At 37.1% G+C, this 22,521-nt stretch overlaps 1 protein-coding gene and 1 non-coding gene across 2 annotated transcripts in view; both read right to left on the bottom strand.

The window, feature by feature from the left end:
* The window catches only part of LOC132649969 (ran-binding protein 9-like), a 64,610-nt gene that overhangs the window by 14,061 nt on the left and 28,028 nt on the right, over positions 1–22,521 (bottom strand). The window contains 5 exon segments of the mRNA XM_060374742.1: positions 4,189–4,340; positions 15,137–15,327; positions 17,745–17,853; positions 19,313–19,425; positions 21,583–21,767. Coding sequence (XP_060230725.1) covers positions 4,189–4,340; positions 15,137–15,327; positions 17,745–17,853; positions 19,313–19,425; positions 21,583–21,767 — 750 coding nt within the window.
* Positions 22,310–22,415, bottom strand: LOC132650180 (U6 spliceosomal RNA). Its single transcript, XR_009588572.1, has one exon. It is a non-coding gene; the product is annotated as a U6 spliceosomal RNA (small nuclear RNA).

Raw genomic sequence — 22,521 nt, 5'->3', positions numbered from 1 at the left:
ATTTAATATACAATTAAGAGTTACCAATAACTACTCAAAGGTGTTGAGTGTAAGAAAGCCTCTATGTAACTGTGTGACACCAATAATTGCTTCTAATGGTACTGAACATGCTTCTGTGTCCAGTGGAGGTTTTGTTCCCTAATCCTATGCTCCACCTCCAGCTCATTGACTGAAGAATAGTTCATATCTCACAGAGCTAACTTATAACCCTCTCATCAACTCTAATTTACCCTGAAAACCAAGGCCATCTAATGAAGTGTCATCCCCACCATTCAGGTACTAAAAGATGCTAAGAATATGTCCAATGAGTGACTAGCGCATAGAATCACATATAAACTATGCATAGAGCTATATCCTGACACCACCAAAAAGTCAGAAATTTCAACCCCCTTTACTACTTAAAACCAAAAATTTAGAAATAATACCTGTAAGAAATTATTGTTGGCCAATTACTTTATAAGACATCCCAGGCACTCATGGATTACCTCAACTGCTTTCACCTGAGGTTTGTGTCCCCATCCTACAGATTTTATCTGAGGAATCTTAGTTTGAGATGAGAAGAAAAGATCATATAGTACCATAAGACAGAGTTTCTCTCTGAATTACCAATGGACACATTAATAAATAGTAAATTTTTACTCTTATTTTGCTGAGCACAGCTGCTAGACAGGGCACACACAACAAGGACCAGAACCTAATCATTGTTTTTAGCATATTTCTACTGACCTAACTGAAACACACACATTGAGACTAAGAGAAAGTAAAAGGCACATGACCAAGGAGGAGCCAGATCCTAGAAAATACAGTGCCACTACAGGTTTTAAAACTTCGTTTTAAGGAAAAAGACTGCCTCAATAGGGACAACTTCTGTGGAAAATGTACAGTCTCCAACTACTCAATTTTTGCTTAAGATTAAGAACCAGTTTTAGAAAGTGTGAATCTTGGCTTTCTCTATTTCTCTGTCATCAGAGACTATGACTGCTCATCAGAGTGACACTGGTGACATTCAAGAAATGGTTGGCAAAACAACCAATCCAGGAAGTTTCCGTGGTTGCTACTGAAAAGAAGCCTCTACAGAACATAAAATAAGGATGACAAGAAACAGAAGATGGGAGACATGGAAAGACAAGGGTCCAGAAGCATTTTGAGCCAACCACAGCTGCAGGAACTCCCTAAGCATTTACTTCAGGGTGGTGCACATGAAGGGAAATATTACACTCTGTAAAATTGAGCAAAATTTTACCTTTGACTCCAAACTATTCTCTCTGTGTGTAAAATTGTTCTTCATAAAGATGTCTAGGTCACTGATGGTCTGCACATTCAAGACGATCCCTTAAGATTATAATGGAGCTGGACAGTTTCTATTATCTATTGACACCATTGCATTTGTCTTGTCAGTACTGCTATGGTTTTGGTGAGGAAGTATAAGCAAAATATAAAGCACTTCTAGCCATAATACATACACCCCATTATATAGCTCACTGTGCAGTAAACTGTACCATCTAAGTCTGTGTTAAGGGTATAATCATGTTTGCACAAGAAGAGAACTGTCTCACAGATTTCATTAAGTGATGAATAATTACATATGCGATCTAGAATGTTCTTAAAATCACCAAACACTAAAGAATAAGAAACGCATAATCAAATGTATCCTCAAATGGATTATTGTTTCATAAAATGCCAATAGATTTTAAAATCAGTATTTCCAGTTTGGGAAATTTAGTTTTAACTTTGAGTACCACAGATATCAATAGTTGTAACTCCTTTAAATAAAAACTCTTGAAAAACTTTTGTTTGTTGGGGAGGTGGGAAAGATGGAGTGCTCAGGTAAAACCCAGAATCTCTTGCAGTACAGGTAAGCACTTAACTAACTACTGATTTGAATTCTCAAGCTCTATTAAAAATTCAAAATGATTGGAACATCAGAAACATTAAGAACCATTCCCCTAAAACAGCCCTCAGCTTCTATCTATGCAGTATTATTTATATACCTTGAAAGAAAGCTAATAAATAGTCTACACGTTCATAACACCCCTGCAGAGACAGTTCTAAAGAGCTATGCAGCCCCAGATATAGGTGCTGTAGATTACAACATGCTCAGGAGAGACACATTTAACATGGAAGAGTAAGTAAAGACACAATTTGGCAATCAGAAAATCCTCTAAGGCAAATGTAGACATCCACTTGCCTGATACACAAATATCTTTATGTCTTGTAAGAAATAGTAATTTAACTTTCTTTCTCTTGATCTCTGAGGGTTAGCACCAGAAACACAACTGTTATGTTAGCAAATGATGTGGTATGGTGACTACCCTTTTCCTATCCCAGCTACTGAAATATAAAGCATAATGACTTTAACAAAGGCTGCTGGGCAAGTTGATATTTACTAATGCTGCTGGTTTTATTCCAAGGGTATGGGATTGAGTTAATACTGATAATGAAATTCTCAGTTCATGTCCAGAACACAACCAGCAGTCATTTGCCCTTTCCTGTAATATCAAATTTTTACTCAGAAGGGCTATGAATTATGTCTTCTTTTGTTTTCTAGGCTTCATTGTGTTGGAGTGTAAAATGTTTCACATAGGCTTGCAGTTTAATGCTTTGTTTCACAGGCAGAAACTTTTAAAATGAGTATATCCAGTTTGGGAAATTTAGTTTTAACTTGGAGTACCATAGGTATCAATAGTTGTAACCTATTTAAATGAAAACCTTTGTTTGTTGGAAACCCTGTAATCTTTTAAAATGAGTATATCCAGTTTGGGAAATTTAGTTTTAACTTGGAGTACCATAGGTATCAATAGTTGTAACCTATTTAAATGAAAACCTTTGTTTGTTGGAAACCCTGTAATCTTGGGGAGATGGGACCTCGCTATAGGTAGTAGGTCTCTGGGACCATGTCTTTGCTTTCCTCTTCCAAGAGTGAAAACCTCTTCTTCCACGTGCTGCTCCTCATGGCACTCTGCCCCATCAAGGGCCAGAATCAGCAGGACTGTGGGCAGAATGCAGATCATAGACAGGAATTGTGAATGAGGATATCAACCTATTTTCCTAACTTCTACATATTTCTATTATGGACATTTTGTTTGTTTATTGTGGTGGATAAATGCACTAAAATATGTTCGATAGTGAAAATGTAAGGTCCAACGTGAAGCCCCATAGCTTCAGAATCGGTGTCCTAAGTATATGAACATTCACTGATGTGTAGTACAGTTTATAGTTCTCTGTAATCTTGTTCACTCTTTCTGTAACAATTTAAATTTAAAGACTCAAAAATCAATACAATGAAATGCAATCTTGCTTAATAAAGCACTCCAACTTGAACTAACACATGGGACTATGATACACTTATTGGTTTGGTGAAATTTTATCCCTCTTACCATCCAGCATGGACATAGTCCAGAAGACACTTCAAAATGTATTCTAACAATTGTAGACATGAAAGAGGAGCTACTCCTTTAATAATCCCCATAAAATCCAATTACTTTGCTGCAACCCTAAAACAATGTTTACTAAAAAATACATCTCAGGGTTCTGGTTTCAGCAGCACACTACAATTGTGTGCTATGTCACAGGGAACACAGCAAGGATTTAGGCTGTACATGTGTGTGGCCCAATGTTCTTCTAGATCAGAGCTGCCTAATGCCATCAAGAGCTTTGACTCACAAATGGGCAATGTTCTGAGGGGAAATTTCAGGGACAGATTCCCAAGAATTTCCACCTTGTTGCTCAATGTTGAACAAATCTGTATCTTGGTGCCTCTGACATATTGGTAAGGCTCAAAGGAAAACAATATATGGATTGAATGTAAAATATTCCCCTAAAGTTTATGTGTGTAAGATGAAGTCCCCATGTAGATTTGATGTCACTGGAACATGACTAGAGAACATGTTTAGAGTCAATGAGGGCTCTAACCTCATCAATGTACTATTAGAATGGAAACAGGAGAAGGTGAAGCCTACCTGATAGAAACAGGTCATGAAGAGTGTCTGGTTGTCCCTAGCCCCACCTTTCCCTGTCAGCTATGCTCTACTGAGTTCTCTGCAATGAGGTTCTCTCTCACCACAGGTCGTGGAACAAGGGAGGCAAGTGGAAACAGACTGAATCCTCTAAAATGGTGAGCTAAAAGAAGACACACATAGCCCCCAACATCCCAGGTATTTTATCACAGAAAGCAAACAACATTCTTACCTTCAGCATTTTCTTGTTTGCTGTGTTCTTGCCAAATTCTCTCCTCAGCTGCTCACTCATGGCTTGTAGCTTTCGGCCAAAGTGAATTATTCTCTCTATGGCAGCCTGATTTCCTACAAACAGCTGACGTCTTAACTGACTGGAGTCAACTTCTGTAAGCAAAACAAACAAGCAAACAACCATTAAAACAAAACAAAACAAAACAAAAAATCCCAAAACAATCATGTTTGACTACTTATTGAAAGGAAAACAGTGGATAAAATGAGAATACAAGTGTTTTTTTTTTTTTTTTAATTTAAAATTTTGTATATTCTTTAGTACTACTTTTTAGTGGTTCATCTAAACATAGCTATATATGTACATTCTTTTTTTATTACTTTTACTGAATACATTATCTTCTTTTAAATTTTATTCTTTTTATTTTTTTAAGTTACATTTTATTAAATTTGTATCCCAGCTGTGTCCTGCTCCCTCATTCCCTCCCAAACCCACCCCACCTTCCTCATCTCCCCCTTGCCCCTTTCCAAGTCCACTGATTGGGAGGACCTCCTCCCCTTTCTTCTGACCCTGGTTTATCAGGTATCTTCTGGACTGGCTGCAAAGTCCTCCTCTGTGGTCTAGCAGGGCTGCTACTCCCTTGGGGGGTGGGTAGATAAAAGTGCCCACCATTGAGTTCATATAATTCCCCTTATTAGGTTCCCCACTTGGATACTGAGCTACCATGGGCTACAAGTGAACAGAGGTTATAGGTTATATCCATATCTGGACCTTGATTGGAGAAACAGTCTCATATAAGACCCCTGTGCCCAGAAATATTAGGTCCTTGTGGGGCTCCTGTCCTCCCCAAGGCATATTAATTCCCCCTTCTTTCATATTATTCCTGCACTGTGCCAAAGGTTTGGTTATGAGTCACAGTATCTGCTTTGATACACTGCTAGGTAGAGCCTTTCAGAGGCCCTCTGGTAGGCTCCTATCCTGTTACTTTTCTCCTACATCTAGTTCCCATCCCATTTGTCTTTCTAAGTGAGGATTGATCATCTTACCCTGGGTTCTCTTTCTTGTTTATCCTCTTTAGGTGTATAGATTGCATTATGTTTATCATATCTTATAGGTCTAAATAAATGAGTATATACCAGGTGTGTCTTTCTCCTTCTGGGAGACCTCACTCAGCATGATTTTTTCTAGATCCCACCATTTGCCTGCAAATTTCGTGAGTTCCTCGTGTTTAATTGCTGAGTAGTATTCTATTATGTAAACATACCACAATTTCTGTATCTATTCCTCCATTGATGGACATCTGGGTTGTTTCCAGGTTCTGGCTATTACAAATAAAGCTTATACAAACATGGATGAACAAATATCCTTGTTGTGTACTTGAACATCTTTTGGATATATGCCTAGGAGTGGTATAGCCGGGTCTTGAGGAAGTGCTCTTCCTAATTGCTTGATAAAGCGCCAGATTGATTTTGAAAGTTGTTGTACCAGGTACATTCTCACCAGCAATGGAGGATGGTTCCCTTTTCTCCACAGCCTCTCCAACATGTGTTGTCCCTTGGGTTTTTTATTTTAGCCATTTTGATGGGTGTAAGGTGAAATCTCATGGTATGGTTAATTTGTATCTCTCTGATGGCTAAGGACATTGAACATCTCTTTAAGTATTTCTTTGCCATTCTATATTCCTTTACAGAGAATCCTCTCCTTCGCTCCATACCCCATTTTTAAATGGATTGCTTGATTTATTGCCTTTTAACTTCTTTAGCTCTTTATATATTCTGTATATTAGCCCTCTGTGAGATATAGGGTTGGTGAAGATACTTTCCCAGTCTGTAAGCTGTCATTTTTTTCTGACAATAGTGTCTTTTGCTTTACAGAAGTTTTCACTTTCATGAGGTCTCATTTATTGATTGTTGCTCTTAGATCTTGTGCTGTTGGTGTTCTGTTCAGGATGTTGTCTCCTGTGCCAATGAGTTCTAGGCTCTTCCCCACTTTTTCTTCTAACCAATTTAGAGTACCTGGTTTTATGTTGAGGTCTTTGATCTACTTGGTCTTTAGTGTCCTGCAGGGTGATAAATATGAATCTATTTTCATTTTTCTGCATGTAGACATCCAGTTGGACCAGCACCATTTGTTAAGTATGCTGTCTTTTTTCCCATTAAATTGTTTTGTCTTCTTTTGTCAAAAATCAAGTATTCCTAGATGTGTGGGTTTATTTCTGGGTCTTCTATTCTGTTGCATTGATCCTCCTTTGACTTTCTATGCCAATACCATGTGGTTTTTATTATTAGTGCTGTGTAGTAGAGCTTGAGATGAGGGATGGAGATAGCTCCAGATGATCTGTTGTTTTAAAAAACAGTTTTGGAAATTCTGGGTTTTTTGATTTTCCATTTGAAGCTGAGAATCTTTCTTTCAAGGTCTGTAAAGAATTGTGTTGGTGTTTTGATAGGTACTGTACTGAATCTCTAGAATGCTTTTGGCAGGATGGCATTTTCACAATGACCATGGGAGATCTTTCCATCTTCTGATATCTTCTTTAATTTCTTTCTTCAGAGACTTGACTTTTTTTTTTTCAAACAGTTCTTTCACTTGCTTGGTTAGAGTCACCACAAGGTACTTTATGTTATTAGTGGCTATTGTGACAGGTGTTGTTTTCCTGATTTCTTCCTTGGCCCTTTTGTCTTTGGTATACAGCAGGGCTTCTGATTTTTTTTTTTTTTTTGAGATGATTTTGTATCCAGCCACTTTTTTGAAGGTGTATTTCCTCTGAAGGATTTCTCTGGTTGAATTTTTGGGGTCACTCATGTATACTCTCATATCATCTGAGAATAGTAACACTTTGACGTCTTCCTTTTCAGTATATATCCCTTGATCTCCTTAGCTGTCTTATTGCTTTAGCTAGGACTTCAAGTACTATGTTGAAGAGATATGGAATGAGAGGACAACATTGCCTTGTCCCTGATTTCAATGGGATTGATTTAAGTTTCTCTCCATTGAGTTTGATGTCAGCTATAGGCTTGCTGTATATTGCCTTTAGTATGTTTAGGTATGTGCCTTTTGTCTCAGATCTCTCCAAGACTTTAAACATGAATGGGTGTTGGATTTTGTCAAATGCTTTTTCGGCATCTAAGGAGAAGATCATGTGGTATTTCTCCTTCAGTTTGTTTATGTAGTGGATTACGTTGATGGATTTCCTTATTTTGAAACAACTTTGCATGCCTGGATAAAGCCTACTTGGTGATGGTGGATGATATCTTTGATCTGTTCTTGGATTCAGTTTGCAAGTATTTTATTGAGTATTTTTGCATCAATGTTCATAATAGAGATTAGTCTGATGTTCTGTTTTTTGGTTTGGTCTTGGTTTGGTGTAGGTATCAAGGTGACTGTGGCTTCATGGAATGAGTTTGGTAATGTTCCTTCTGTTTTTTGTTGTTTTTTTTTTTTTTGTGGAATTGTTTGAAGAGAATTGGAGTTAGCACTTTTTTTAAGGTCTGGTAGAATTCTGCAATGAATCCATCTGGCCCAGGGCTTTTTTGGAAGCGAGACTGTTGATGACTGCTTCTATTTCCTTGGGAGATATAGGGCTATTCACGCTATCTATCTGATCTTGACTTAACTTTCGTAGATGGAATCTATCAAGAAAATTGTCCATTTCTTTTAGATTTTCAAATTTTGTGGCATTGTAGGCTTTTGTACTATGATTGTTTGGATTTCCTCAGTGTTTGTAGTTATGTCCCCCTTTTCATTTCTGATTTTGCCGATTTTGATATTTTCTCTCTGCCTTTTAGTTAGTTTGGTTAAATTTTTGTCTATCTTGTTGATTTTCTCAAACAACAAGCTGTTGGTTTCTTTGATTTTTTGAATAGTTTTATTTATTCTCATTGATTGATTTCAGCCCTGAGTTTGATTATTTCCAGCCATCTGCTCCTCTTGGGTATATGTGATTCTTTTTTTTTTTTTTTTCTAGGGATATCTGTTGGGCCACTAAGTTGCCTGCATGAGATGTGACAAATTTCTTCTTGAAGGAACTTAGGGCTATGAACATTCCTCTGAGCACTGCATTTATTGTGTCTCATAAATTAGGGTATGCTGTACCTTCATTTTCATTAATTCTAGGAAGTCTTTAATTTCTGTCTTTATTTCTTCCTTAACCAAGCTATCTTTGAGCAGCAAGTTATTCAGTTTCCATGTACATGTAGGCTTTTTGCTAATTCCATTATTGTGGAAGTCCAACTTTAGTCCATGGTGGTTAGATAGAATACAGGGCATTATTTCAATCTTCTTGTATCTGTTGAGGCTTGCTTTGAGACCAACTATATGGTATATTTTGGAGAAAGTTCCATGAGGTGCTCAATAGAAGTTATAATCTTTTGAATTTGGGTGAAAAGTTCTGTAGACATATTTTAGGTCCATTTGATTTAACCTTGATAAGTGCCTTTATTTACCTATTTGGTTTCTGTCTAGATGATCGGTCACTTGGTGAAAGTGAGGTGTTGAAGATCCCACTATTAAAGTGTTGGGATCAATGTGTGATTTAAGTTTTAATAATGTTTCATTTATGAGTGTAAGTGCTTTTGTATTTGAGGCACCGATGTTCAGAATTGTGATGTCATTGGGGTGGATTTTTTTTTCCTTTGATGAGAGTGTAGTGCCCCTCCTCATCTTTTTTTTGATTAATTTTGGTTGGAAGTTTACTTCATTAGATATTAGGATACCTACCCCAGCTTGCTTTCTGGGTCCGTTTGCATGAAAGACATTTTTCTAGTCCTTGACTCTGAGATAGTGTTTATCTTTGTTGCAGAGGTGTGTTTCTTGGATGCAGCAGAATGTTGGATCCTGTTTCCACACCCATTCTGTTAGTCTGTGTCTTTTTATTGGAGAGTTGAGTCCATTGATGTTGATAGATAATAATGACCAATGAATATTAGTTCCTTTTATTGTGGAGTTGGTAGTCTCACTGTGATTCATGGCTTCTTTTCTTTTAATTTTTTGGGGATATTATCTGTATGCTATGTTTTCTTCAGTATAGATATTTTCGTTGGATTGGAGTTTTCCTTCAGATAGATCTACCTTTATATGTTACTTGGCCTTTTTCCCTTCCTGCTTTTTTTATATAATTTCCTTGTTCTGTAGATTTAATGTGTTGACTATTATGTGACATGAGGTGTTTCTCTTCTGGTCTAGTCTATTTGGTGTTCTGTAGTCCTCATGTATATTTCTGGACCTCTCTTTAAGTTGGGAAAATTTTCTTCTATGATTTTCTTGAAGATATTTTTTTGGACCTTGGATCCTGGAATCTTCTTTTTCATCAATTCCTGTTATTCTTAGATTTTGTCTTTTCATGGCGTCCTTGATTTCTTGGATATATCATGTTTCAGACATTTCTGATATTACTCTTTCTTTGAGACATATATCAATTTCTGTGAGTATATCTTCAGCACCAGAGACTCTCTCTTCCATCTCTTGTATTCTGTTGGTGATGCTTACCTTTGTGGTTCCTGATTTTTTCTCTATGTTCTCCAGCTCCAGGGTTTTCTCAGTTTGTATTTTCTTTATTGATTCTAATTCTGTTTTCATGCCTTGCAACATTTCCTTCATCTGTTTGAATGTGGATTCCTATCTTTGTATGATAGTATCTATTTTTTTGTTGTTGTTCATTTCCTCTCTATATGCTACTAATTGTATCTCTACTTGTGCCTCTATTTGTTTGGCTATATTTGCCTGTGTTTCTTTGAGAATTTTGTTCATTTCCTCTTTCTTTGCCACCACTTGTTTGGCCGAATCTTTGATAGATTTGTTCATTTCCTCTTTAACTGTCTGTATTTGTATTGCTATTGCTCTGAGATATTTTTTTTCCTCTTTATGGGCCTCAAGTAAATGGGTTAGCATAGCTTTAAAGTCATTTTCCTGTGCTTCTGATGATTTGGAGTATCCATCAATTTGGGGGTTGCTGGTGAAGCCATGATGTCCTGATTTATGCTGGATGTGTATTTTTGCTGACCCCTGGTTATTGGCTTATACATAATCTTCCCTCTTTGTTCCTGGATTCTGCAGTTCAGACTGGTACCCTCTCTTTCCAGAGTCTGGGGAATTCTTCGGAAAGCTGAGAGGGGTCCAGTGGCCTCAGCTTGTGATTTGGTGTTTCAGCTATACCTGTGGGAGGAAAGTCCTCAGGTGTAGAAGGGTAAATGCAGGCGTTGGGGTGGGGGATGTTCGTGGAAGTGTGCCATGAAGGACAGAGTGATGGAGAATGTTGAATCCTTGAATGTGTGGGAGGGTTTCTGCCTTGTAGGCTTCTAAGGGGTTACTTGTGCATGCACTGTAGTTGTAGCAGGACATCGTGGTAGTCACAGCACAATTTCCTTATGCAAATTCCCTGAATACCTCAGTGGTCTATCCCCCTGGTACTTACTTGGCTGTCTGAGCTCACAGAATTATCTGCCTTAACTACACTGCTGGACCCACAGTGCAGGGGCTTCGATGGCCCAAGAGTCCTTCTGTTTCCCACAGTGTGTGTGGGTGGGAGGGGTCTGATGACTAGCTGCTAGTTTAGATGGACTCTGGATCTGGGGCTCTTTAGACACTCAAGGGCACACTCACTCTTGGGCAGGTCACACTGTCAAGGAACATGGTATCTGGGCTCTCTCCTCTCTGGTTTGGCCCTGCTTAGTCATATGAAGGAAGACTGATGTACTCTGCCAGCTCAGTGCTCCTGAAGCCACCTGGTTAGGAAGTCCATCTGCATCTGGAGACTGGAATGCTGTTCCAGATGCTTTCTGGGAAGTCCTAGGTGCCCTCCATTGTGCTCTACAGACCTGTGAGTCCAGGTGCCTGGTGTGCCTAGCTTGTTTAGCGGGTCTGCTGGACTTTGGTGGCTATATAGTCTATTATCTGACACTGAGGATTTGGGCAGACCATACAGTCAGTTGCTGGGAGACCCTGCAGAGTCGGTATGGTCCCTTGCAGATGTGGGACACGGGGTGAATGGTGCTGAGTATCTGGGACTCCAAGGCAGGTGCAGCTGGCATTAGCGGCTGAGGGGCCAGGAGCAATGCCTCTGCCACCACAGTCCCCAGGCAGTGAGCTTTGAGTTGAGAATCTCAGTGATCCAGCTGTGCTGAGGAAGATGGATGCCTGAAAGAGGGGAGTGCAGGGAGATCAAATAATTATTTCTCTCTTTCCCCAAACTAGTCCGCAGGTGACCCAAGACCAACATTCTCACCTCATTCGATGTTCCCTCTTGTTTAGAAAGCCTCACTATCACTTCCCTGGCTTCAGTCTTCCTTCCACTCACCAACTCCAGTGCTTCAGCTCCTCTGCTCAGAAACTGTGTGCGCTTGTCACCATCATGGATCAGCCTCCTATATGTACATTCTTGAGACAAGGTCTTGTCAGGCTAGCCTTGGACTCCCAAGGGCTGGGGTTACAGACATGTAGCACCATGCCTGGTTCTAAACACAGACACAAATTTCTTATTTGGAACTTTGTAGCTCAAAGCTATACTCTATTTGTAGTCTCAGGAGTCTGGTATTCAACATTCAGTGTGCAGACAAGAGGCAAGAACCTTTCAGTGTTTGCATACAAAGTTAAGTGGATCTCCCTATAACTATATGAAACAACATGGGAGGCAGGGGAAGAAAACCTAGACAGAATAAAATGTTCTTGTATACTAAGACCCCAATAGAAACATAAATGATATTTTATCTTACTGATGAAGAAAAAAAAAAAAGAATTACACTTTTAAGGGCAATATTACCCTTAGAACAATTAATATTGTACATGTTGACTAAGCGTTAATAACTAACAACAGTGTACCAATAAAAACCAGTACTAGTAACAGCATTCATGATGATAAAAATGGCAAACATTAACAAAGTACTTGATATACCTTTTCAGAGATGAACTCATCTGCTCTTCACCATAAATAAGGAGATTTATTCTACCCATTTTACAGATGAAAAACTGAGGCACAGAGCCCTGAAGTATTCTGTCTGAGGTCAAGCAGCTAGTAAATGGCAGTTTCAGGTTTCAAATCCAGGTAAGTCTGGCTCTATGACTCTTCCCCCTTCCCAGCGTGTTTACGTGTCTCTAGATACAGAGGATCAGCAGGGAAGAACAGTCTGTCCCTTAAACAAATCCAGTGATTACCTTTCAGACTCAAAATACAAAGAAATTAATAATGCACTGGATTCCAACAAATAATTTCTAAGTTTCAAGTCTATTACTTTTTCAGTTTAATTACAGATCTCATTTAATCCTCACAATCACTGTGTGAGGGCACTGCAGTGTTTAACACAAAGACAAATTGTAAGAACTGGGCTAATCATTTCACTGTATTGCTAACATCATTGAGTATTCTTAGAAATGCCATGATGGTCCAGCCTCTCTAGGCAATGTGGGATAACCTATGCCTCCTAGGCTATAAATCTGAAAGGCATATTACTATATTACATGCTATAAGAAACCATATTATGGGGCTGGATAAATGGCTCAGCAGTTAAGTGCTCTAGCTGCTCTTACCGAAGACTTGGGCTCAATTCCCAGCACCCACATGGTGCCTCACAGATCCAGGGGCCCCAATACTCTCTCTGGCCTCTCCTGAAAATGCACACATGTGGTACACAAGTATACATACATATAGCCAAAACACCCATATATTAATATGAAAATATATCTTTTTGTAAAATAAGAAATCAAAATATGCAATGGTATGTACCTATTTATATTCTTTGACACAGAGATTACAAAAAATAATTCCATGTGATATTGTGAGGGTTTTCTGCTCTACAAGACAACATGTGGTCACTTTGTACAGTTTATCTCTGATAGAAATGTCATTATGTGGTATGTTATAATCAACCACTTTACCTATGAACACACTGACTCTAATATTCAAGAAAAATATCTTGCTACTAAGGATACATACATGCAAGTTTCGTGTCCACCATATGGGACAGTGCACCAAAAAGCCTGAGGTAAAGCAGTGCAACTGACTGTAGGAAAGAATAGAGGTGGCACCTGATGGGGAGTAAAATTATCTGATCTTTATAAAGTTAAACACAGGCTTGGCAGGCTGACATGCTGGCTGGCTGGCAGATGAAGAGAAAAAGAAAGAAACTGTTGGAGCAGAATGGAGACAGGTAAAAGACTGACTTTTCTTCCTCTCAAGAAGCAGAGTGTATGTGTATGGCTTTAGGAATGACCAGAATCTTTACACATTGAAACAGAATCAGAGGATATTATTGGAGAGCTTCAGAGTTCATCACTGAAAATGACCCACAAGACAGTGTCAATTGGAAGACAAGGTCAGGTGCAAGCTTTAAGGGACTGTCTTCTTAAAAGTGCAGAAGGAAGTTTGCTAGAGCTGTGGACTTAATAGGAATGAAGAATTCAATGGGCTAGAAAAGCTTTTGGCCAAGCCAAGTATGGATCATGGCAACATTAATAATTTCTAAAATTATGGTTATTTTCTGTGAAACCATATGTTATAACTATGTTTTTCTACAGTAATGTCCTGATAGGCATGGAATGGAAGAGGTCTTCGGTTTTAGATTCCTAACTGAGCTTTTAACAGCCTGCCTTATCTGGACATATCTGAATTGCTTCCTGGGGTATAATGAATAAAACCAGGTTAAAGTACTGCAAACCGTACAGTTTCATATGAAAATTGTAAAGTAGGGTTAATGCTTTAGTTAGATTTGTGCATTGGAAGCTATATAACGTAGGTTCATAATAGGTAAAATCTAAATGTCCTTTGACTTTATCACAGTTGAGACTTGTTCTCTATGTATCTGAAGGTTTTAGAAAAATAGTGGCATGAGAAGTCATTAAATATAGTAACTAGTTTGTTTAATGAACCAAATTTTAATAAGAATGTTTAGCTCTCTTAATAGACCCTTGTTTTAATAATCTTTTCAAAAGACAAGTGTTTTCTTTTATTTTTTCATAATGGAACTAAAAGTTTTTTGTTAGTACTTTCATGTTGAAAAGCTTTTTGATTAAAAACCTTTGGTGAACATTTAGTGGAACTCATCTTCTTTAATGTCATTAAGCGTTCTAGAAATAAATGTTTTCAGCAAGAATGATAATACAAGTATTTGGGGTAGTGTTTTATTGATATAATGTTAAGTACTTTCATTGTGGAAATGTATACTTAAATAAAATAATATGTGACTATACAAACCACTCCTGTAGTTCAGGATATGCAGGCTGTGTATATATTTAGCTTATTGCATTAAATTATTATGGAACTCATCTTTAATAAGGATTAAAATTGCACTTAGCGATGTCAATATTTGTTGGACTTGTTGATACATCTTAACATCTCCAAGACATTACCTGTAGAAATACTATTTGTTTAATCTACTGATACAAAAATAGAGTGATGAATTAAACAACAACAAAGATAAAATTAAGTACACAAAGTGAAGTGTACATGTGGGAAACAGAATAAAAATGATGAAAAGAAAGAAAACTGAGGAGGATTAGAAAAAGTTATAGAAGTTATGGCAAAAAATCCAGTAAAGATAATTTGAATTAAGAGAACACCAAGTTTCATAGTGTGAGAACTAAGTAAGCTGAAAAGGGGTCAGGAAAGAAAATAAACTTGAAAAAAAAAGAAAGAAAAAATGCTTAGAAATGAGCCAAGAGAGACAGGAAGACAGCTAGGCTTGACAGATTAGCCAGATCACACTAAAATTCAAACTTCATTAAATACATGATTATTTTCTCAATATTGTCAATGGTTTTAGTGAAAACTCATTTTGAATAATGACACTGATTACAAAGTTCTGTTTATAGTCTCAGTTTCTTAAGAGACTTCCTGGTACTGATAACAGATGAATCTGTATTTTCGTAGATTGTACCTACACAATTAAAAATGCAAACTATCTAGATTTAAAAAACCTCAAAATAATATAAGGAAGACTAAAAGTGTAAAAAAATTGTATCTCACCAGAAAAATGCGAAGTACTGCTTTTACCTGAAGCTAAACTGTGGACACTCATTCCGTGGCTGGAACTCATACTTGGACTACTAAAAGGCCTAGGACTGAGAGGATAACTGTCTTGAGATTTTGGACTTTGGCGTTCCAAACACCGTACTTCGCTATCTGTACCATTCACCATTTCTATAAACTGACGTACTCTGAAAGAAAAAAGTAAGGTTACTTAGGTACAGTCATCAAATCTGTACATAGCTATATTAAAGTTAAAATTAGCTTAATTTATAAATTAAAATTGGTATTTTACTTGCTATCTTACCAAGTAGGTGAGATTTTAGAAACACATGTACCTGGAGAGGAACACAGCACAATTGTTTTTATTTTTTAATTTTTATTTTTTATATTATTTACAGTTTATTCACTTATTATCCCAGCTGTAGCTCACTCTTTCATCTGCTTCCAATCCTACCCTCCCTCCCTCATATACTCCTATGCCCTTCACCAAGTCCATGAATAGGGGGGTCCTCCTCTCCTTCCATCTGACCTTAACTTATCAGGTCTCATCAGAACTGCCTGCATTGTCCTCCTCTGTGGCCTGGCAAGGCTGCTCCTCCATCAGCGGGAGGCAGTCAAAGAGCTATCTACTGAGTTCATGTCAGAGACAGTCACTGTCTCCCTTACTAGGGTACCTACTTTTATACTGAGCTGCCATGGGCTACATCTAGGCAGGAGTTCTAGGTTATATCCATGATCAGCTTTATTTCTAATAGCCAGGACTTGGAAACAATCCAGATGTCCCTCAACGGAGGAATGGATAGAGAAACTGTGGTGCATTTACACACTTTGGAATACTACTCAGCAATTAAAAACAAGGAAATCATGAAATCCTCAGGGAAATGGTGGGGACTAGTAAATATCACCCTGAGTGAGGTATCTCAGAAACAGAAAGACACACATGGTTTATACTCACTTTTAAATGGCTATTAGACCTGTCATATAGGCTAAACCTACAAAATTCTGTATACTTAAAGAAATTAAGCTAGAAGTAGGAACCTGGGTAAGATGATCAATCCTCACTCAGAAAGGCAAACAGGAAGGACAATGGAAGAAGGAGATAAAAGGAAACAGGATAGGAGCCTAACACAAAGGACCTCTGAAAGACTCTGCCCAGCAATGTATCAAAGGAGATACCGAGACTCAAACAAACTTTGGGCAGAGTGCAGGAAATCTTAGGAAGGAAGGGAGAGATAGCAAGACATGAAGAGGACAGGAGCTCCACAGGAAGAGCAACAAAACCAAAATGTCTGGGCACAGAGTTCTTTTCTGAGACTGATATTTCAAAGCAAAATCTTATACCAGTCTTTCCATCCCAGGTTGAATTACTAAGCTCTTAGCCAAAGTGGGCCTCAGTTGGTTTTTGCTGTTAGGCAAAGTGATTGATATTTGATGTGCAAAGACTTACTTAGGCTTAGAAGATTGAGATCCTAAGCTCAGCAACATCTGATTCTCTCTCTCTCTCTCTCTCTCTCTCTCTCTCTCTCTCTCTCTCTCTTTCTCTCTCTCGGGTCTTACTCTGCAACCGTGGCAGGCCTCAAACTTGTTATGTACAGACAAGATTGGCCTTCAAGTCTCAGGGATCCACTAAGTTTTATGACAGCTCGATTAAAGGTATTCATAAAAATAAGATTCAGTTTTTAAGTGCCTAATCAGGATGTCTATATCCTAGAACAGAAAATAAGTGTTGACAATAATGTGAAAAGACTGGAAACCTTGTACTCTGCTAGAAGTAAAGAAGGATGCACCAAGGAGGATGCAAGGAGTCCTCACAATGGTAAGCACAGCAATAAGCCAACAACTCCACTTTTAGGTAAATAATGGAAGAATTGAAAGGCAGGACTTAAGCACACACTCACACAGCTTTGTTCACAGCAGAATTATTCATAATAGCAGAGAGACAGGGCAACCCCAGCAACCACCATCAGACTGAAGAACAAATGACAGGCAGTGCAGCTACATGATGGGATCATCTTCAGCCTTCAAAATTAAGGGAAACTCCAGGAGGTGCTACAATATAGGTGACAGTTAGGGATATTACACTAAGTGACACATGCGGGCTCTGAGGAAGTGAGCAAAGGAGAAGCTAGTGTTTAGTGGGCAGGCTAAGAAGATGAATATGCTCCAGTGATACACAAAAACACTAAGTGTACTTGAGTGTGTAAGAACACAAGAATGGGTAAAACAGTACATTTTATGTATATCTTACTATAACTCTTCATACGTCCACCAAAGTTACTCAAAGTACCTTTTAGGATAAATTTGAGATCCCTGCCTTCTAAATATGGCATTCACACATTAAGAGAGATGATATGATAAAAGCCAACAAAAGTATCATGTGATTAGAGACCTTAACATGAAGTTCCTTATGCTTTTTTTTCACACATGCTAAGCATCTGCTCTGCCACTGAGGTACATATCCTCATCTCCATGTGTTTTTAAAAACTTATATGTGCTGTAATATAAAATTATGCATAAATATCTGAAACAAGGAAAAACAAAAATCAAAACTACAAACATTGAAGATAATTTTAATTACTTAAAATAACATTTTACTAAAACTCACTTTAATGTGAACAGGAGATTGGGATTTTTTTCAAATAAACTTGGGTATAACAGTTGTGTTCTTTCTATGGCTTCTCCCATTCGTCCTGCTAACACCAACTGCTGAATTCCTAGTAAGAAAAGAAAGCAAAAATATTATCTCTATAAGAGCAGAGGCAACCTTCAATCACCCCAGAAAATAATTGAAACCCTCTGAAATAATTAAACTCTCTTTTTCCAAAATTTTAAAGGTTAGATTAGAAAATATCAAATATGTTAAAAATTAGAAAACTTAACTATTTTTAAAGACTGCTTTAAAATTTCATGAATAAATATGTAAGAATTATAGGAAAAACATCTACTGAACAGTATATTTTCAAACAGTAAGACTTAAAAAGACCAGAAAGGAGAGGAGAACCTCCCCTATCAGTGAAATTGGGGAGTGGCATGCATGCAGAAAGAGGAGGGAGGGTGGGATCGGGAGGGGAGGAGGGAGGGGCCTATGGGGGAATACAAAATGAATAAAGTGTAATTAATAAAAAAAATTTTTAAAAAAAAGGATATAAAGGAATAACACTTAAAATGTCTATACGACCTTCTGTCTTGGGACTAGAACAACAGCCTTTGAAAATGTCAGAGCTTTCTTAAAGTAACATCCTTGGGTAACTGACTTCCTCTGTGTGATGGTGTATGAAGGAAGTGAGAAAGACCTGCATACCTATAGCATGGTGCAATTGGCATTACTTTAGCCATCTTAACTAGCAGAAGATTCTCTCAGCCATCATGGTCTTACTTGTAAACTGTTTTCATTTTTCTACTCAGGAAATGCCCATCATATATGGTCTACTCTGATGAGCTAACAGCAGTGGCTTTAGAATGTCTAACTTACAGATGTTGTCAGCCTGCCTTGCCGGGATGAAAACAGTAGCAGCACTGTCCAGCACAGTGCCTTAAGCAATAAATACTTATGACCAATACACTACCTTCAATTTAGGCAGTACTTAGAAGATATTAAATTTCTTTCGAAGAAAAATTATTTCATATGCTATCTCCACTATCTCATCTAGAGTGGCACCAAACAACAAAAGAAACTTTCTTTGAATTGAGCACTTCTTATTTCTTAAAACTCAAGGTTTTCCTGCCGCATCCTCCACCCACCAGGTGCTAACACCAAATCAGAGAGTTGGGCTCATCAAGGACTTTAATCCCAATCCACAAGACAGCAATTTTTCCAATGGAAATGTGATAGAGATATTTCTTTTTAAAGGTCTACAAATTTATTTCTACATTAAAAATCTGGTGTGAATTTTTAAAACCAATTTTCAAAACTGTTAAAAGTGTAGCATGAGTCTCAAGGTCAGCCTGACCTACAGGAGACCTTGACTCAGACACAAGATCTCCCACACCCACCACAAGCCAAAACACTCACAAAAACCAACTACTGAAAAAGTCAATGAAAATGAGTTTGGATGCATCCACTTTTAAACAATATGTTGGACAAACTTTTAATAAAAATATAAGTTTTGTAAAAGCTAATGCAAGCAAACATATTTAAAAACAAGTATTTGCCATGTACCACAGTGTTCTTACTTTGTCTATTCTTAATGGAAGCAAATTCTTCTAGAACAGTCTGGTCTGTAGATCTGGCAAAGGCCTGTGCTGTGGCACAGTACCCGTGGTGGACTAAATAAGATGAAACCAGTCTTAAGAGAAAGAGAAGAAACGCATCTTTTAGTCAGGAGAATACATGCTTCAGACTACAATCTCTGTTAACAAGTCTAATCTGATATTACAAAATAAATCTATTTCTTTGAAGCCAGGCTCTTTGACCTTCAACTTTAAAATAAGTTGAAAGTAACATTTTTTTCTAGTTATGGATAGTCCAAAAGACAATTTAAAATAAGAACAAAGGCATTAAAATCATCTTTTTTTTAATTTAATTCTTGGATCCTTATTAAACCCTTGTTCTTTATTCAAAGTCTTTATTTTTCAATCTCACTAACCATAATTTAGACCTCACCTTAATTATAGATGAACTAATAACATGTTAGCCCTATGTAAAACAGTTATTTTGAGATAAGTGATTAATACTGGAGTTCCAACTACTTTCTGAGCTCAGCAGTCAAATGAGATGAGATCTTAAAGTTTGAAGAGACACAATGAGGTTAGCCCAGAAAAAAATTCCAGGAACAAAATGCACAAGGGAACAATTAAACAATGCAATCAATTTTGTGGTTTTAAGCGGGAAATAAATTGTGTAACACTTACAGACAGTGATACATCTAGGACAACAAGCTTTCTTTTAAAAGCCAGTAAGCATCTAAGATATAGTTAGCAAAACTGGTAATCCAACAATATTAATCAAAACTCTTTTATCTCCAAACATTATCTTCTCTAAACAATACCCAAAAAGGTTTTCTTAAAAACTTAAGCTGAAGAAACTTTAAAGCAACTATAAATACACTTTCAAGACCATTGCACACTGATGATATATTTGAAGGTCTTGGATATTTTCTTGGCCTAGATTATAAAATCAGAATCATTTTTAACTTAATGGTATATATACATATATATATTACCTACATCAATCTTTTACCACTAATCATTTAATACTAGTGATATCCAGGCACTGTCTTTTAGACTTTTGACATAAATATTGTCTAAAGAGGTTGACTGTCATAGGATTTCAAATTTGTTACTGTTCCTTATGAATTCTATAAAATAAAACAAACATATAAAGCTACTGAAAAGCTTTTCCTAATAACAGATTTAGCACTTACTTTCTTCTCTACTGCTGGCCAACCTCAACTATTACTAATGAAGTCAAAGTATTTCTGCTGCACTTGGGCTAACTCAAGAGTCATTGTTCCTTGGTATTAATTCTCTTTATCTTATCCTAAGTGTCTAATGGTAACTCATATAAGAAATAGCAGTAAAAATAGTTAATAAAGATTTTTTTTTTTACTTTTAAAATTGCATTTATTTTTTTATTTAGTGTGAGTATGCATATACACAAACACACACACTGGAACAATGTTGAGGTCAGAGGACAACTTTGTAGGAGCTGGTTCATTCCTTCCAGTATGTGGTTCACAGGAATAGAACTCGGTTAAAACGCGAACTTTCTGCCATCTTGGTGGCTCTATCTTTCCTGCCCAAGTTTTTTGCATTTAATTTTTGAAGTCTTCTGTGTAGAAGCCTACGGGTAAATTCTTGGACAGGAATAATTACAGTTTTGAAGAACTAAAATGCTAAGTACAAAGTAGAAAGTGGCTCATTCCAGACATTAAAGACATATTGCTAACACTCTTCCAGACAAAGAAACCACACCACTGAGCTCTGGGTGATGGTGTATGCACATTCTTACTATACTCTCTTACTTCTCTACATGGAGAGTGAGCACCAAACCACCATCGTTTTTACGCCTGTATTTGAACACAGCTGAGGAAGATGTTCGAAGTCATGTCCCTATTCACAGAACCCAAAACATAAGCTCTAGCTCACCTGTCTAAACATATCATTTTTGTCAACATTATTAGAAGTTTGACTGCATAACTTACAGCCTTCACACTGAGTCATATTATTAAAGATAATAAATGAGTTAAACTACTTTTACAATCAAGTGTCACTTATTTCCTCCATTCAGATAAATCAGACAAATGCAATTCTGTATGTGTTTAAATCAACACTATTTTTTTTCAACTGGTGAATTAGTTTTTGAGATTAAAATATTATCAATAGCACACACAATTAGGATTTAAACTTGACTCCTGGATTTACATCTTTGAATGCAAAAAGGATGGTTTGTCTTTTAAACACTCAGTGTTTAAATCTGTATATTAAAAATTCCTTGCTCTTACTTTTGTATCATGGCCTGCCACTCTCCTTTTCTATCCTCAATAGGAAACTGGTCTATCTGGGCCTGTATTTTGGTTCTCCATTCTCGCATGTAGTCTTCTATACCAAAGACAAAAGGATGTTGCCCAAAGTTGCCATGAGCCACTTCTCCTGGTGTCACAAGCCACACAGTAGGATACAAATTTGGCTGTAAAACAACATATTTATTTAAAAATATATTGATTATACCATTAAAGCCTTCATTATCTTTGCAATGTAAAAATAGAACCATAAATTTACTTCACAAATATTTTAAAATCTCAATCAAAATATTAGGGGATAACAACTAAAAAGATACATTATGTGTTGGATGAAAAAATATTATTTTCTTTAGTCAAATAATTAAGAAAATGTAAACAACTAAGATACTCACATAAATGATTCCAGGACCCTGTGGAATAGTCCATGTGGCTCTTTATTTCTAACACATGAATATCTAACCTGTGCTATTAATGTCATGTAACAGTTACAAAGCTTTAAAATTAACATATGGCTCAGGTTTATCTCAGTGTTTATACAAGGTACACATTATAAAAATGCACATTACAGCTAGTTCACAGAGAGCACCATCTACAATTTATTAAAAACATTACCAGCACATTTGTAAGGCCTGCTTTTATAGAGACAGTCATAAAAACTTGCTTAAAGTAAGACACCGTATCAATGTAGGGACTTTTTTTCTTCGTTTGTAAAACTATGGAACACTTCATGAATTTGCAGGTCATCCTTGCACAGAAGCCATGCTAATCATCTCTGTTTCATTCCACTTTTAGTTCTCACCTTGGCAGCACACTGTGGGGATTCTTAATGCAAAAATTAAACCTCAAATATATCATCTCAAAAGAAGAAGAGACATATCTGAGTATACAAACTGAAATACATTCAAATACATTGTAATATAT

This window comes from Meriones unguiculatus, chromosome X, assembly GCF_030254825.1.
Source record: "Meriones unguiculatus strain TT.TT164.6M chromosome X, Bangor_MerUng_6.1, whole genome shotgun sequence".
Classification (NCBI taxonomy): domain Eukaryota; kingdom Metazoa; phylum Chordata; class Mammalia; order Rodentia; family Muridae; genus Meriones; species Meriones unguiculatus.
The sequence above is the reverse complement of the archived record's forward strand: the minus strand, read 5'-3'. Positions and strand labels throughout refer to the sequence as shown.